Raw genomic sequence first — 18,130 nt, 5'->3', positions numbered from 1 at the left:
ATTGCCACGGTTCTTACGGCTCCTGACAAATTGTGATATTTTGTGTGTTTTTAACTTTTTTTGCCATCGTTTCCTATGACCGAAAATAGCTTTTGGACATCAGAACAGAGATTTCTCACCTCGATCTGGACAAGGATGTTTTCTTTAATGACTCGTATGGAAAGGATATAATGTTCTTCCCGGACCAGGCCCAAAACCCTGTCATTCGTAAGTAGAGGAGGTGCCTCTCCAGGGGTCGACAAGCCGGATGCCTGGCGAGACTGCATCGGCGAATGGATAATCCGCCTCTACGCTCCGTTCCACTGGTGAACGTGCAATCACTGGAGAATAAACTGGATGAACTTCATTCGAGACTATCCTATCAACGGGATATTAAAAACTGTAATGTCCTATTTTTCTCTGAGTCCTGGCTGAACAAGGGCATGGATAATATACAGTTAGCTGGGTTTTTCGTGCATCAACAAGACAGAGCAGCAGCCTTCAGTAAGATTGGGGGGTGATCTATTTTTCTTTATCAACAACAGCTGGTGTGCTCTAATATTAAGGAAGTCTCAAGGTTTTGCTCGCCTGTTAGTACTTCATGATAAACTGTAAACCACACTATTTATCAAGAGAGTTTTCATCTATCTTCTTCATGGCTGTCTATTTACCACTACATACCGATGCTGGTACTAAGGCTGCACTCAGCGAGCTGTATAAGGTCATAAGTAAACAAGAAAATGCTCCTCCAGATGTGGCGCTCTTAGTGGCTGGGCACTTTAATGCAGGAAAACTAAAATCCGTTTTACCTCATTTCTACCAGTATGTCAAAAAACTCTAGACCACCTTTACTCCACACACAGAGATGAGCACAAAGCTCTTTTGCACTCCACCCACAAGAGCCATAGTGAGGTCAGGCACTGATGTTGGGTGATTAGTCCTGGCTCACAGTTTACATTCCAATTCATCCCAAATGTGTTCGATGGAGTTGAGGTCAGGACTCTGTGCAGGCCAGTCAAGATCTTCCACACCGATCTCGACAAACCATTTCTGTATGGACCTCGCTTTGTGCACAGGGGCATTGTCAGGCTGAAACAGGTAAGGGCCTTCCCCAAACTGTTGCCACAATGTTGGAAGCACAGAATCATCTAGAATGTCATTGTATGCTGTAGCGTTAAGATTTCCTAGCCCAAACCATGAAAAACAGCCCCAAACTTTACACTTGGCACTATGCATTAGGACAGATAGCGTTCGCCTGGCATCTGCCAAACCCAGATTCATCCATCGGACTGCAATATGGTGAAGTGTGAAATATTACTCCAAAGAATGCGTTTCCACTGCTCCAGAGTCCAATGGCAGCGAGCTTTACACCACTCCAGCCGATGCTTAGCATTGCACATGGGGATCTTAGACTTGTGTCGGCTGCTCAGCCATGGAAACCCATTTCATGAAACTCCAGGCGAACAGTTATTGCGCTGAATTACTTCCAGAGGCAGTTTGGAACTCGGAAGTGAGTGTTTCAGCCGAAGACAGAAGATTTTTACTGTGCATGATGGTTAGCACAGAGACACACAAACCCCTTACTAACATTGATAGCATGTAGAAAAAGCCTACCACGTATGTTACAGTAGATGCATTAATAACAGATTAATAATGAATTAATAATACATTAATTCATAGTAGATTAATAGAAAAACGTTAGAAAGAGTTAACTCTTATTTTGAAGGGACAGGAAGTGTTGGCTGTGCATTTGGCCAATGACAGACATTCCACATGTAACCCCACCCACTGCAATTCGAAATATCAAGTTGTTTTTTTATATGCATAAATCGAGATAACAAAAAACTAACCATTTTTTTAAAAAGAGAGAAAAAAATGCATAAAAAGCTAATTGTTGTTTTGTTCATGTTCTGAAAACGAGATGACAAAAATCAAGGCGTTTCTCGTTTTGAAAAAAAAACAACAGTTTTCACGTTGCTGTTTTAGATCGGAAACCCATTGGCCACGATATACACGGAACCCCACCTCCCCTAACCCCGTTTGTCTGTACAATAATTTGGAAGGGGTGCTTTCAGGACCACTGCAAGCCAGATTCTTAAATACAATACAATTTTCATTTACTCAACCTGTTGTCTAGGTGATTAGTCATTATGCAGATGGTTTTGTGACAAAATGTACACAGGAAATAATTATTAAACAGACTTTTTTTAAACGATGGTAGTGCTTTCAGCTTTCGATCACCTGCATGTGCATATGACATACAGGGTATTCGGATACGTTTTCAGACCCCTTGACTCCTTCCACATTTTGTTACATTACAGCCTTATTCTAAAATTGATTAAATTGTTTTCCCCCCTCATCAATCTACACACAATTCCCCATAATGACAAAGCAAAAACAGGTTTTTATACATTTTTTGCACCTAATACATTGTTTTTTAAATATCACATTTACATAAGTATTCAGACCCTTTACTCAGTACTTGGTTGAAGCACCTTTGGCAGTGATTACAGCCTTTACTCTTCTTGGATATGACACTACAAGCTTAGCACGCCAGTATTTGCAGAGTTTCTCCCATTCTTCTCTGCAGATCCTCTCAAGCTCTGTGAAGTTGAATGGGGAGCGTCACTGCACAGCTATTTTCAGGTCTCTCCAGAGATGTTAGATCGGGTTCTGTGCTCTGGCTGGCTGTGTGCTTAGGGTCGTTGTCCTGTTGAAAGGTGAACCTTCGCCCCAGTATTCAAGGGTCACTCTGTACTTTTCTCCATTCATCTTTCCCTTAATCCTGACAAGTCTCCCATTCTCTGCCGCTGAAAAACATCGCCACAGCATGATGCTGCCACCATCAGACTTCACCGTAGGGATGGTGCCTGGTTTCCTCGAGACCTGACGCTTGGCATTCAGGCCAAAAAGTTCAATCTTGGTTTCATCAGACCAGAGAATCTTGTGTCTGGTGCCTTTTGGCAAATTCCAAGCAGGCTGTCATGTGCCTTTTCCTGAGGAGTGGCTTCCGTCTGGCCACTCTATCATAAAGGCCTGATTAGTGGAGTGCTGCAGAGATGGTTGTCTTTCTGGAAGGTTCTCCCATTTCCACAGAGGAACTCTGGAGTTCTGTCAGAATGACAATTAGGTTCTTGGTCACCTCCCTGACAAAGGCCGTTCTTTCATGATTGCTCAGTTTGGCCAGGCGGCCAGCACTAGGAAGAGTGCCAAGCATCACATCTGAAGGAACCCAGGCACCGCTCATCACCTCGCCAATACCATCCCTACGGTGAAGCATGGTGGTGGCAACATCATGCTGTGGGGATGTTTTTCAGCTGCAGGGACTGATGAACGGAGCAAAATACAGAGAGATCCTTGAGGAAAACCTGCTCTGGAGGACTCAGGACATCAGACTGGGGCGAAGGATCCCTTCCAACAGGACAATGACCCTAAGCACACAGCAAAGACAACACAGGAGTGGCTTCAGGACAAGTCTCAATGTCCTTGAGTAGCCCAGCCAGAATACGGACTTGAACATCTCTGAAGAGACCTGAAAATAGCTGTGCAGCGACACTCCCCATCCAACCTGACAGAGCTTGAGAGGATCTGCAGAGAAGAATGGGAGAAACTCCCTTAAATGCAGGTGAGCCAAGCTTGTAGCGTCATACCCAATTAGACTCCAGGCTGTAAACGCTGCCAAAAGGTGCATGAACAAAGTACTGAGTAAAGGGTCTAAATACTTACAGTATGTAAATGTGATAGTTTTTTCATTTTTAATACTTTTGCAAAAATGTCTAAAAACCTGTTTTTGCTTTGTCATTATGGAATATTGTGTGTATATTGAGGAAAAACAATGTAATCAATTTTAGAATAAGGCTGAAACGTAACAAAATGTGGAAGAAGTGAAGGCGTCTGAATACTTTCCGAATGCAACCGAATGCCCACGTTGTCACTTGATTCTCCCGATTGACTCACTCACATTCATCTGGTCAAACCAGTTAGACCAGCACCTATCTCTGAGAGCACACTTCCCTATTACATTGTTGATAACAAATCAGCATTTGACTGCCATCCCTTGCAGAAACAAAGTTGTATCACATAACTGGATGGACAATTGAAACAGGTATTTGCCATGGTTGTATTTTAATTAAAATAATACATAGGTGTAACATAATTCCTCACATCAAATTAAATAAAACAAAAGTATTTTCACATTTGATATGAAATAGTTGACCATACATAGCACTGTAAAAAAACATTGGATATTGTCTAATCACTAACCAGAGCTGGTTGCAGACATAAATAGCTCTCAATGTTACGTTGTAAAATGTATTATTTACCTTTATTTAACTAGGCAAGTCAGTTAAGAACAAATACTTATTTTCAATGACGGCCTAGGAACAGTGGGTTAACTGCCTGTTCAGGGGCAGAACGACAGATTTGTACCTTGTCCGCTCGGGGATTTGAACTTGCAGCCTTCCGGTTTCTAGCCCAACGCTCTAACCACTAGGCTACCCTTCAGACTAACTTTAACTCATCAGTGCCTTCTCAAAATGCATGTGTCCATTTGGCCACCCAGCCATCCTGAGGGTAGAGAAGTGGACATTAGTATCCAGGGGCAAAAGGAGGAGGGTTCAGATACTCTGGCAGTAACCCACAGTCCGTGGGTCTAACAGCGGTGACAGCAGTGATGGGTGGAAGGCCATTGTCAATCTCTCCTGGTAGCATCTGATACTCGTTATCAGCAGCTGTATCAATATCCCTATCTCTAGCCTCCACGGCTGGGAGTTTCCCCTGGTCTTGCCCCTGCTCATCCTCCACACTGATCTCTGCATACATGTGCTCCTGAGAGGCACTTCTCTTCTTATGGAACTTCCTCCTGAAGTAGCTCAGGTTGCTGACCACGGACTTTACATCTTGATTCTTCTGTTGGTTGGAGTTTGGGTCCTGGTGGTGTGTGTTTGGTCGGGTCTGTGGTCTGCCTGTACCCACAGTCCTGGGTTCTGTGGGACCTTTAGATGTTGTACTGCTCTGGTCCGTGTCCTTTCTCTGTGGTAGAGCAGGGCTTCTGGCAGGTAACTCAGGAGGTTGGTCCGGCTGGGCCGTGGTGACTACATGCATTTTCCTGGGCAATGGCACTGGTTTAGCAGTATGATCTACCTGGAATGAAAATAATACATTCCGTATAAGAGTACAGTCTAACCTTAGTTTGCTTAACCTACAATGAAATATGTAGGTATTTCATTTTTTTTTTAGACCCAGAGTTAGGAAACTTCAACATTATGGCAATGTAGGCCTACAACACATTTGCAATAGCATTATCTCACCATTCAAAGTATGAAAATAAAGATTTAGCCCTATCCCCCAACAAACACATACTGTAAACACTATGATAGTCCAGTATCTTTACCATGCTTGGGGTTTGGAAGCTCAGTGTGTTTAACTCAGTCTCCAGGCAGGGGTAGAGTCTGGGAGAAGGGGTGATTGGAGATACAGGTGGTTTGCTAGTGTTTGGAGGTGGACCGGCAGGGTCACTCAATGTGCTGGGACGATTTGGAAGGGCAGGTGGAATGTCCTCAGCTACTTTCAGATGAGTACTACTGTGCATGTGTGGGGGGTTATTTGGCAACACACCATGATTAGGGTTCATGGCTGGTCTTTTCGGGAATAACAGTTCTGCATAATTAGTCTTGACCTTTGATACCTACAACAAGAAGTAGATGAAGGGGAAGAATGTTGAGTCAAACACACGTCAATTCACTAATAATATCCACAACAGTGTACAGAATACAGCACAGTGTACCGTACCCGGACCACTGTGTGTTTATGCTATATCAAACCAACTCAATTCAAGCCTATAGGGTACTGGTGTGTACACAAAACAAACAATACGGTAGTTTGTAGTTTACTGAATCAAGTATAGTTCCTCACCTGTCCACAAGCTACAGTCAGCAGCTCATTGAAAGGCATGATAGGCACTCTGCGGTGAAAGTTCACAAGGTCTTGCAGTGAGCTGTGATGCATGTCCTCTCCTACAATAATGTAGCGATTGTCCTTCAGCACATCGATCATGAAGTGCCTGCACCGATCAGTGGCACTAGATGTACAGAGAATTTATTTTGATAAGGAAATGCAGATGGACTTTGAACTACACCGTTGAATGACGTTTCAGAGTGGGTAGGATGTGGCATTGACGTAGAATAGGATAAAAGCTATGGAAACAGAACACACCAATATGCTTATTGTCATCAGCTGAACATACAGTGCCTTGCGAAAGTATTCGGCCCCCTTGAACTTTGCGACCTTTTGCCACATTTCAGGCTTCAAACATAAAGATATAAAACTGTATTTTTTTGTGAAGAATCAACAACAAGTGGGACACAATCATGAAGTGGAACGACATTTATTGGATATTTCAAACTTTTTTAACAAATCAAAAACTGAAAAATTTGGCGTGCTAAATTATTCAGCCCCTTTACTTTCAGTGCAGCAAACTCTCTCCAGAAGTTCAGTGAGGATCTCTGAATGATCCAATGTTGACCTAAATCACTAATGATGATAAATACAATCCACCTGTGTGTAATCAAGTCTCCGTATAAATGCACCTGCACTGTGATAGTCTCAGAGGTCCGTTAAAAGCGCAGAGAGCATCATGAAGAACAAGGAACACACCAGGCAGGTCCGAGATACTGTTGTGAAGAAGTTTAAAGCCGGATTTGGATACAAAAAGATTTCCCAAGCTTTAAACATCCCAAGGAGCACTGTGCAAGCGATAATATTGAAATGGAAGGTGTATCAGACCACTGCAAATCTACCAAGACCTGGCCGTCCCTCTAAACTTTCAGCTCATACAAAGAGAAGACTGATCAGAGATGCAGCCAAGAGGCCCATAATCACTCTGGATGAACTGCAGAGATCTACAGCTGAGGTGGGAGACTCTGTCCATAGGACAACAATCAGTCATATATTGCACAAATCTGGCCTTTATGGAAGAGTGGCAAGAAGAAAGCCATTTCTTAAAGATATCCATAAAAAGTGTTGTTTAAAGTTTGCCACAAGCCAGCTGGGAGACACACCAAACATGTGGAAGAAGGTGGTCAGATGAAACCAAAATTGAACTTTTTGGCAACAATGCAAAACGTTATGTTTGGCGTAAAAGCAACACAGCTCATCACCCTGAACACACCATACCCACTGTCAAACATGGTGGTGGCAGCATCATGGTTTGGGCCTGCTTTTCTTCAGCAGGGACAGAGACGATGGTTAAAATTTATGGGAAGATGGATGGAGCCAAATACAGGACCATTCTGGAAGAAAACCTGATGGAGTCTGCAAAAGACCTGAGACTGGGACGGAGATTTGTCTTCCAACAAGACAATGATCCAAAACATAAAGCAAAATCTACAATGGAATGGTTCAAAAATAAACATATCCAGGTGTTAGAATGGCCAAGTCAAAGTCCAGACCTGAATCCAATTGAGAATCTGTGGAAAGAACTGAAAACTGCTGTTCACAAATGCTCTCCATCCAACCTCACTCAGCGATTTTGCAAGGAGGAACGGGAAAAAAATTCAGTCTCTCGATGTGCAAAACTGATAGAGACATACCCCAAGCAACTTACAGCTGTAATCGCAGCAAAAGGTGGCGCTACAAAGTATTAACTTAAGGGGGCTGAATAATTTTGCACGCCCAATTTTTCAGTTTTTGATTTGTTAAATTTTTTTGAAATATCCTATAAATGTCGTTCCACTTCATGATTGTGTCCCACTTGTTGTTGATTCTTCACAAAAAAATACAGTTTTATATCTTTATGTTTGAAGCCTGAAATGTGGCAAAAGGTTGCAAAGTTCAAGGGGGCCGAATACTTTCGCAAGGCACTGTACAACCAATCTAATGATGCCTCACCTGGAGTTGTCTATCTCATGTACAAAGCACAGAGGCTTACCGATAGGAGAGTGTGTATCCTATCCTGCTTTCACTGACACGGATCAGGAAGTAGCCTGTGGGAGTGGACAGGAGCATTTCCTCAGCAACCCTGCGGTGTATAAACACTACGACGTTAGAACAAACTTAGTGCCCTACTGTAAGACAATAACAGTCATAAAGCATACAGTATATCCTTCACCACAAGCCACACATTGGTCTCATCTGTGTTGTTAATCAGGGAAAAGAAACAGAGACACAATTTGAGAACTTACTTCCTGGAAATAATGCCATGGAACCATTCTGGAACTACCCCATTCCTGATGACACAGTCCAGTTGGAACTCAGTGAACCAGGAAAGGGCGTCATGTCTTCCCTGAGCCTGTATTCCATCCATACCCCCCCAGTTGTGTCCTGGTAACATACAGTAAAGAATGTCAAGAAGCACCCCTCATTCTCTAAATGTTATTCCATTGCCAGTTTGACATGTCAACAATTTTTTTTTTAAAGGACAGTAAACACATTTGGTATAAATGACAGATTTAATGTCCAGTTATAAACTGTAAGAAGGTAAAAGATGTAATCACCCCAATTTCAAAGAGCACTTTGCTCTGATTGTTCCTCTATAATTTGCAGCTTCTGAATTCAAAGAGGAAGACCATTCAGCTGGCTGGTTGATACACTTATTTACATTAGGGCAACAAAGACATTTATGCTGCCAAATATTTAGTAGCACTAATAAACCTTGGATTAGTATTAAGTATATATTCAACTACATTTAAACTGAGACAGTTAACACAAAGTGAAATAGCTTCACATACATGCCACATTGTTGACCTCAATGGAAATATATATACATTTGCTTTTACTCTGCTCTTAATATTCAAATATTATTTAGACAAGTGGGTAAAACCAGATACAAAAAATGCATCCAAATGAATACAATACTAAAACTATAGTAATACCCGAGTAATTAGGCCTACTAACTATACATCTGTATACCACATGGTCTAACAAAACAAATACTCTTCTTTGAAAATGTACATATAATAAGAAAAGTTGTCCAATCCCACAAATAAAACGAACATTACATTTTGTCTACGCACCTGTTGTGGCTCGTTACAGTTTTAGTCGCCTTTTCAATAAAGCAATTTACCTCATGACGAGCAACTCGAAACTGAAGCTTTGCGCTGTTCACACACCTTTACAAGTTAGCTCCTGTAAGTGAAAAGGGTGGAGATATTTTTCCCGTGCGTGAAACGGGTAGGTCTATCGTCGTAAAATTGCCTTGCCTAGCCTCAATACCAATTACAGCTTTATCAAGCTAATTTAAACATTTAATTTTAATTCTATAGGAGTAGTCCTCTTCAATATATACGATTGATAAGATATACAGCACAGGTGCAATCGAAAGTAAGAAAAATAAAAACGACAGTTTCGTTGTGGTCGATCTTGGGATATAAATATCTGACATTTCTGCATTGCTAACGTTTCCATTAATATTATAGGAAGGATTTAATTGGGACAACAATTGATGGTAGCCTAATACGTTGTAAGTAAATTGAGAAACTGCAGCAAGTTAAAATAATCATTTTAATAAATCATCAAAAGTACACATCTACAAAAGGTGTAGATCAATTCAGTAATATTTATGAAAGTACAGTACAATCATTTTAGATCTTTCTTATTTACAATTGTTTTCTAAATACAATTTCTCCCCCATTTTCCATAGTTATCTATGAAATCCAAATTGTCTTGAACATGGAATGCTGGAATGATTTATGAACTGAAAAAGATGTACAAATAGTTCCACCAAAAGGAAACGAAACCGTCATTGTTATGGGTGTAAGATGGCACAGTGATGCCATCTTACACCCATAACAGTCATAATTGCTATTCTGAATAAACATTTGCCAGACCTATACAAGGTCCTGAACATACACAGCGGTTCAGCAAACTGACTGTGCCACTCGTGATGTTCTACACAAGAGGACATAAAAAGCTCATCCGCAAAATAATATACAGTATTTCTAAATACAATTTACTTGGTCACAAGTAGAGATAAGAGCTGTGCAAAATCAGGGGGAAGTCGTTTCCTTTTGCTGTGATTTAATATGTGCTCAATTTCCTAGAAATGTTTGTGTTGACAAATGGAATGCAAATTCCACATTAAGACGGATTGAATGGGAATGATGGGAGTGACAAAGTATAAAGAGAACAGAAAGCAATGCAATAATGATCCTTTGCACATGTCTAATATCAAAGAAAAGCTCAAGTCAAATGTGCAAACCCTCAAGAGGACCTACAGCCTCATGATGCATAGTTGCAAAGACCATGATATCAAGTATTAGGTGAAAATAAGACACGCTGTCATGGACAGTGGCAAATTCAGAGGGAAGGGCAAGCAAGGAAGAACGAAACCGAAACGCAAACTCCAATAAGCAAAGCTACTTTCCTCCAGGCATCCATTTAACATTGTCACCCTATAACGGACTAAAAATCACTAAGACTATGATTAAATCTTGAGGATAGGGACTGGAAGAATATTTCAACTCTGGCAAGGGTTTCTACAAGGGCACTTTCATAATTGGATGTTGTTTCACTGAAAATACTGACTACATGTCCTCTTGACTTGTTGCTTGTGACATTTTAGTCCATTGCCATGTCACTACATTGCCCCCTAGTGCTTAGATAAAGTACTGATGCCAATGCATTCAATGTAAAACTGCAACATTAAGTCAAACACAAAACACCCAGAATTAGATTGTCTTAATACTGGCACATGAATAGTAATTATCAACACCAAAATGTGGGTCTCTTCAGTTTCAAAGCAGCAAGTATTAGGAAAACATATAGCTACTATCTTCGACTAAAAAAAAGCAGGAGTGGTTCTCTAGTGAAATGGACTGTCATTGCATATTGTATTTCAAATATTCTCAATACGATAGGTTGATGTTACTCAATTGAGTTCTTATAACCATAACATGTACTTTAGTTGGAATGGAATATAGGCCTACAAAACAACTACAAGGCAGACTAATATTTGCGCCATTGTCACTAATTTTCTGCCAACAAATACTGACAAGAGCAGCATTAAAACAGGCTTAGAAAGTCAAAGACCACACAACTAAACCCGAATGGTATTACAGGATCACAATTTAACAACCAGTAAACAAATAAGGAATAGGTTGAGGTTGGCATTTGAAAAGGTTGCCTAAGACATGACTTTAAAAAATAATTATAATCCATGACAAAGTGATTATTACCACCCAAAAGATTCTCTCCGTTTCAGTGGTCTCCACATCACACACAATATTCATAATTGGGGCAAAGAAAACATTTTGTGGAGTGGTTTAATATTAAAACACATTTTGAATGCCAAAACCAAAGTTGTGGGCAATTTATGCAACTCAATTGTTAGGAAATGAATTGTGCTCCAACTAGACTGATGTTACTGTGGAACAGATTTCAACTGACAGCCACTGGAAGTTCCGGAATGTAATAGTTCTAAAGAACACTGACATATTCCTATACAAGCTAACAGAATAAGACATGCTTTTGCAAATGTTAAGCAGTGAAGCCAATTTCATTACTAAAGTGCAATCAAAATGTGCAGATATCAGCACAGAATTGTTTTACCACTCAAATATGGTTGATAAACCTTGCGCAGGAAACAAATTGGAACTGCATAACGATAGAGTACATGTAAAATGATGAACACAGGTCTTTTTATTTTATTTTTTTAGGTATGTCTAAGATGGAATGTCCACTATTGAAAAAAAAGAAAAAAGAAAGAAATCATGATTAGGCAGCCAGTACGTTGCAATACATTTTAGTGAACTGTTAACAGAAATATATACATATTGGAGCAGATCGGCATTGTACATGAGGACGCACAACTGCAACGCGTTTTGACTTCTCTACAGTCAGCGTCAAAATGCATTGCAGTTGTGCGTCCTCAAGTACAATGCCGATCTGCTCCAACATGTATATTTTCTGTTAACAGTTCACTAAAGTTTATTACAACGTACTGGCCACCTACTCATCTTATTTCTTGGATTGCCTGCCATTTAGGGGCCTACCTTCCCACTGTCCTCACCTCACACGTCTTCACTATTAACATGGTAAGACTTCAGAATTTTTCTAGGTATTATCTTAAGAAATTAAGTGTCTTTCCTGGATGGCAAATGAGTAATGTCAATGTAGAATAGAGAGAATCACTATCATTTGAGAAAGGAAAAAACAGGGACGCATAGATCTCCATAGTAGTAGCTAGATGACACAGAAGGCAACTCTCTGACAGAAGACGTCAGATGTATATATGATGGTTAACTAGTCTTATCATGGAAATAAGCCACTGCTTTTAAGGATAAGGTTAATTCATGTTGAGAAGAAAAAAAACCTCACTAAGGATCAACTTTGGCAGCAGTGCAACCACATAGCAACATGAAGTACCTGTAACAATACCAGTTGCATAAGACAGAGAGGAGAGGGGGAGCAGAAGCCAAAGTGTAATTATGAGAAACGATATAAGAGCATGAGGAGTGCCCGGTATAGAGATCTCCATCTAACAACCCTGATTGAGCAACTGATTGATCCACCTGACCAATGAATACATCCGTTTTTAAACTGGGGGACACATGGTGAATCAGAAAAAAAGCTCAAAACCCAAAGAGGCCTGGGATATGGGGAATGAGAAAGGGATGAGAACAGGGCGAAAGAGAGGAGAGCTCTGAGCAAGCTCAGTCCAGTTCTGTCCAGCTGTGGACAATGAGAAGGCCGTGGTCCTCACAGGAGGGTGCAGCGGAAGAAACTGCTCTTCTTGGGCTGCTCTGTGATCTTCACCCCCTGACTGCTGCCCTGAGGACTGTTGCCCTCCTGGAACACACATACACTCAGTGTAAGTCAGAGGGAACACACATTATAGCCCATTGAAATAGATGTGCACATACTACACACACACTTACCAGTTTCTTGTCCATTTTCGCCTTGATGTCTCTGGCAAGGGTCATAAATGCCTGAAAATGTCAGGGGGAAAACAGGGCAAATAGATATCAAATCAAAAGAGATGAAACAATGCGCATTGTCTTTCACTAATGTCACAACTTTACTGTACTCCCATTGTTCTTAGAACTGCTTGGAATGAGTCAACTCTGTAGGCTCAGCCCTAAACGGTGTGCTCGCTGTCACCTGGGGCTGCACGGCAAATGAAGCTGTCGATATGGATGTATGATCTCTGTGGTAACTTGTATTTGTACAGGGTGAACTTTAAATGACTATAGATGAATCGGAGTTTGTCTTCAGGAATTCTGTCTTATTTGCATTGGTCTCACCCCTCACACAAGCCTTTAGATGCTGTGACACCCTATGGGTGATCAGGTTACTGTAAACTTTGGATCATATGATTGGTCAATGGTGGTTGGTTTTACACCTTCAGGATGTTTGAAATGAAGTTCTGTTCACCCTCTTATCCTGCATGCAGTCCATTAGATAATGGTTGTATGATATTTCCTCAGACAATGGCCTAGTAGGCATCTCTTCGTTCATGCTTGGTCTTGTAAGTTAACCTTAATATTATGACTTGTGTGTGAATTAGAGGTCTTCACGGATCCACTTGTACCCGAATACCCAAGACCCAAACCGGGACTCGAGCGGGTCTGGATCCAGAATTCTAAATAAAGTCACGGGTCTGATCATCACGGGTATGTGTAAGGGCTGGTACAGATCCGAACGCAACTGCTGCAGTAGAGAGAGAGCAACATTTTAATAATTTATGCTGCTACTCTTGCTTTTCACGAGAGTGGAGCATGGCACGTGTAGCTTGTTTTTGGCCTATCATAAGCCATCAAAGCAGCAATAAGCTACAGTCATAGAGCCTCTGTGTATGTCTAAAGTTAAGAGACATCTACTCAATGGAAGATGTAATTAAAATGATGTAATTCAATGTTAAAGGAGGATAGGCTACAATGACCAAGAGCAAACAGCTAGGCTGCTACTTAATATTCTGAATGGAGTTGTTATTTCTAACTGTAGGATGAGAAACTGCAATTAGCCTAGCTCGCGAGCTTAATTAGCTTCTCCCGGTTTGATGCAGTCAAGACAGGTACTACATAATGATGTGACAATAAATAAGTTAGCTACGGCAGCCATTAGTCTACTATGGTGCGAGTCGTCTTGGTTGGTTGCCATCTCTTCCTCCCTGTGTTACTCACTCACAGTTCGGCCCCTCCCCCACCTGCTAAAGCAGCACCTCTCTCTCCCTCTTAGGCTTTAGCTCCCGTTAATAGAGTAGCTTGTAAAAATAATTTTCTGCTGTTTCCCTCACTCGGATCGGACCTGGTCTGGAGCCAACCAGGTCGATACGGAATGGGTCTAGTTGTCCTCGGGTTCATTTGGAATGGGTCACAATATTTTGAAAATATATATTTATTCATAGCGGGTCTGGGTGGGAAAGCCCAGATCCATTTCAGAACTGGACCCGTGAAGACTTCTAATGTGAATCCATTCATTTAACAGAGTTATTAAATAATACTTGCTTTGATATTCTCTTCTCATGACCATTCCTTGATCTTAGTCAGCTAAACACATAATTGCACATGGTTTTACTATAATGTTAAATCGAGTCAGGCATTTGGTTTAATAGACTTTGATCATATTAATTGCATAGTCTTATCAAATTATACCCCACTGCAACTCACATTCTCCACGTTGATGTTGGCCTTTGCACTGGTCTCCATAAACTTAATACCGTACTCCAACGCTAACTGCCAACAGGAGATAAGAGGGACACACACAAAACCTCAGTCAACATGTAGATTTCTTATTGTACTGTCCATGTTGCCTCGCAAAGCCACCTGATCCCGTGAGCTTACATGCAGCGTTTTAATGTAAGTTTGTGTGGATCAGGTGCCCTTGAGTGGCTACATGGACAGTATCACAATCAGAAATCGACATCTACTCTATAGACTATGAGTTATTTCGTTTATGATATACTTTTCATTTACTGGTCAGTGATCACCCACCTTCTCCCCTCTGTCTTTGGACACCTGTCGCTTGTCATTGACGTCACACTTGTTGCCCAGCACCATCTTCTCCACATCTGCAGAGGCATGCTGGACAGGAAGAGAGGATAAGTCATCCATAGCATTTATAGAGCAATGCAACGCCTTCAATTTCACTAACTTCTGTTCTCCTGCAGAGATGTAAATGTTACAATTTCTGACGACTACCTCCTCTATATTCCTTATCCAGTTCTTGATGTTTTCAAATGACTTCTCGTTGGTGATGTCGAAGACTAACATGATGCCCTGGGGAGGAAGAAAACAAACAAACAACCAATTTAACAGAGCATGTCAGATATTAGCATCCTGTTAAACTTGAGAAACCTGTACACTTGGGAGGATAGCGAAATGTTATAAAGGGCCTAAACAGGATTCCAGGGTGATTGTACCCACCTCCCATGGATGATCTCAGGTATGTACTGCTTCATTTACAACTCTAAAAAGGGAGTGGCTCAAACTAGTTTGGAATCTATTAGTTGATTCACTGATCGCCATGAACGTCTCCGAATAGGATTTTTATAATTAAATTCAAACTAAGTTCTTAGCTAGCTAGGCATATGCTTAGTACATTTCTGACATTGTGAGAGTGACATAGTGAAGCAAGGCAACTGACCATGGCTCCTCTGTAATATGCCGTTGTGATTGTTCGAAACCGCTCCTGGCCAGCTGTGTCCCTGGTAAGAGAACAACACAATGAGAGCCTTTCATTCCTATCCCTGAATCAACCCACTTGTTGAATTATAGGCCAACTGTGAGCATTCCCAAGGTGCTCTTTCTAATACATAATTTAAGACACTGTGTGAAGAAGTCAAAGGGCTGTCTTACCATATCTGTAGCTTGATCTTCTTCCCGTCTAGTTCTATTGTTCTAATTTTGAAATCAATACCTAAAAAGGCAAAGAGGATTAGCAAGAGTGAGACAATTCTTGCACTTCTACCCACCTAAAATAGATGTACATTTCACTGTCGTCTCGGAGTTGCAAATGACAAAGGATTTTTGAAACAACCATTTGACATTGATGTACAGCACTGTTTATGCACAGGTGGCAAAAGCAGACTGCATTCAACATTTGCTCGGAAGCTAGCAAGTACTTATTTGCATGACACCAAGTCCAGAGTGACTGGGGTCTGGCTAGGGAGGCCCATTTTTTTAGATGATGTTGCAAGCCACACACAGGAAGTCAACGATTTCAATGTAAATTGCTGCAAAACTTCAGGGGAGACCTCACCTCCGAGCTAACCTTTCTGTAATGCAACTCTCAGCTAAAATTGGACTGCTTGCTGTGTATGAACATCACTGCTAAATTAGCTAGCTAGAATACACAATATGAACAGAAGTATGTGGACACATGCTCATCAGGTTTACCCAATAAATTACTGGGAGTTTATACATGTAGTGTGCAACTCTGTTTTTATAGACACCTGCTCGTCAAACATCTCATTATAAAATCATGGGCATTAATATGTAGTTGGTTCCCCCATTGCTGCTATAACAGCCTCCACTCTTCTGGGAAGGCTTTCCACTAGATGTTGGAACATTGCTGCGTGGACTTGCTTCCATTCAGCCACAAAAGCATTAGTGAGGCCGGGGACTGATGTTGGGCGATTAGGCCTGGCTCGCAGTCGAAGTTTGAATTCATCCCAAAGGTGTTTGATGGGGTTAAGGTCAGGGCTCTGTGCAGGCCAGTCAAGTTCTTCCACACCGATCTCGACAAACCATCTGTTTGTGCACAGGGGCATTGTCATGCTAAAACAGTAAAGGGCCTACCTCAAACTGTTGCCACAAAGTTGGAAGCACATAATGGTCTACAATGTCCTTGTATGCTGTAGCGTTACGATTTCCCTTCTCTGTAAATAAGGGGCATAGCCCAAATCCCAAAAAACATTATTCCTCCTCCACCTAACTTTACAATTGGCACTATGCATTGGGGCAAGTAGTGTTCTCCTGGCATCCGCTAAACCCAGATGGTGTGATTGACCACTCCAGAGAACACTTTTCCACTGCTCCAGAGTTCAATTGGGGCGAGCTTTACACCACTCCAGCCGAAGCTTGGCATTGTGCATGATGATCTTAGGCTTGTGTATGGCAGTTCGGCCATGATAAAAATAAAAAAAATCATGAAGCTCCCAAAGAACAGTTATTGTGTTGGCAGTTTGGAACTCAGTAGCAATAGTGAGCGTTGCAACCAAGGACAGACGATTTTTAAGCACTGAGCTTGTGTGGCCTACTACTTCATAGCTGAGCCGTTGTTGCTCCTAGATGTTTCCCCTTCACAATAACAGCACATAGTTGAACAGGGTAGCTCTAGCAGGGCAGGCATTTGACAAACTGACTTGTTGTTAAGGTGGCATCCTATGACGGTGCCACGTTGAAAGTCACCGAGGTTTTCAGTAAGGTCATTCTACTGCCAATGTTAGTCTATGGAGATTGCAAGGCTGTGAGCTCGATTTTATACACCTGTCAGCAAAGGGTGTGGCTGAAATAGCGGAATCCACTCATTTGAACTGGTGTCCACATACTTTTGTATATATATTGTGTAGTTACTTAGGGTAGTTTACTTGCTCACCTGACAGCTAACGTTAGCTAGATAGCTAAGGAGTCAGCTGGTGACGTCGCCAGCTAAAACAATATCATGAACATTTCAATTTGAGGTATGCCGGGGATGCTGAAGTGCTGGTTTTTATTGTCAAGCAAGCCCTGTAAACAATCCGGTTGTTTCCTGGCTGGAGAACTAAATGCTAACCAAACAAGCTCGAGTTAGCTAGCGTTAGCATGACAGGATGGGCGCTCACCACCAATATTGCTAGTTGGGGTCGAGAGCTAGCTACCCCTCCTCCTGCATAACTTTTCGAACCACAAAACTTACGAAATGTACATACCTATTGTCGAGATAAACGTTGAGTTAAACGCATCTTCTGAAAATCTGAACAACACACAAGTCTTTCCGACGCCAGAATCGCCGATTAACAGTAATTTGAACAAGTAATCGTAAGTCTTCGCCATGTTATTAGCTATTGCGGAAATCCCGCCCGGCAGCTGTGTAAAGAGATATGGTTAGTTGAAAAAAATATTTGGATATGTCACTTCTTTTTCGATTTATACTGGACCAGTGATTGGACAAACAACATGTCACTCTTGACAGCAGTCGTGGCTCCGGAAGCGCACTTCCCCACTGTCAATCAAAA

At 41.5% G+C, this 18,130-nt stretch overlaps 2 protein-coding genes across 6 annotated transcripts; both read right to left on the bottom strand.

The window, feature by feature from the left end:
• Nucleotides 1-4,091: 4,091 nt before the first annotated feature.
• On the bottom strand, nucleotides 4,092-9,128 carry LOC135512709 (hematopoietic SH2 domain-containing protein homolog). 5 transcript variants are annotated; one of them, XM_064935007.1, is made up of 7 exons: nucleotides 8,991-9,113; nucleotides 8,472-8,523; nucleotides 8,160-8,298; nucleotides 7,907-7,996; nucleotides 5,893-6,058; nucleotides 5,372-5,665; nucleotides 4,092-5,121 (listed from the first exon to the last, which is right to left on the bottom strand). In XM_064935007.1, exons 3-7 carry the CDS (start codon nucleotides 8,279-8,281, stop codon nucleotides 4,567-4,569), a joined length of 1,227 nt encoding a protein of 408 aa, XP_064791079.1. In that variant the 5' UTR covers nucleotides 8,282-8,298; nucleotides 8,472-8,523; nucleotides 8,991-9,113; the 3' UTR covers nucleotides 4,092-4,566. The 5 variants fall into 5 exon arrangements, with proteins under 5 accessions (XP_064791079.1, XP_064791080.1, XP_064791082.1 ...); XM_064935008.1 differs by having other exon boundaries at nucleotides 9,041-9,103; XM_064935010.1 differs by lacking the exon at nucleotides 8,472-8,523 and having other exon boundaries at nucleotides 9,041-9,128.
• A 1,894-nt stretch (nucleotides 9,129-11,022) lies between these two features.
• Nucleotides 11,023-18,003, bottom strand: LOC135512711 (ras-related protein Rab-8A). The gene is made up of 8 exons (XM_064935017.1): nucleotides 17,825-18,003; nucleotides 15,771-15,831; nucleotides 15,559-15,619; nucleotides 15,114-15,191; nucleotides 14,907-14,996; nucleotides 14,583-14,648; nucleotides 12,852-12,902; nucleotides 11,023-12,762 (listed from the first exon to the last, which is right to left on the bottom strand). Exons 1-8 carry the CDS (start codon nucleotides 17,946-17,948, stop codon nucleotides 12,673-12,675), a joined length of 621 nt encoding a protein of 206 aa, XP_064791089.1. The 5' UTR covers nucleotides 17,949-18,003; the 3' UTR covers nucleotides 11,023-12,672.
• Between the last annotated feature and the right edge of the window lie 127 nt (nucleotides 18,004-18,130).

The sequence above is a fragment of the Oncorhynchus masou genome, chromosome 24 (assembly GCF_036934945.1).
Source record: "Oncorhynchus masou masou isolate Uvic2021 chromosome 24, UVic_Omas_1.1, whole genome shotgun sequence".
NCBI lineage: Eukaryota > Metazoa > Chordata > Actinopteri > Salmoniformes > Salmonidae > Oncorhynchus > Oncorhynchus masou.
Note: the sequence above shows the minus strand (reverse complement) of the source record. Positions and strands in the feature narration are given on the sequence as shown.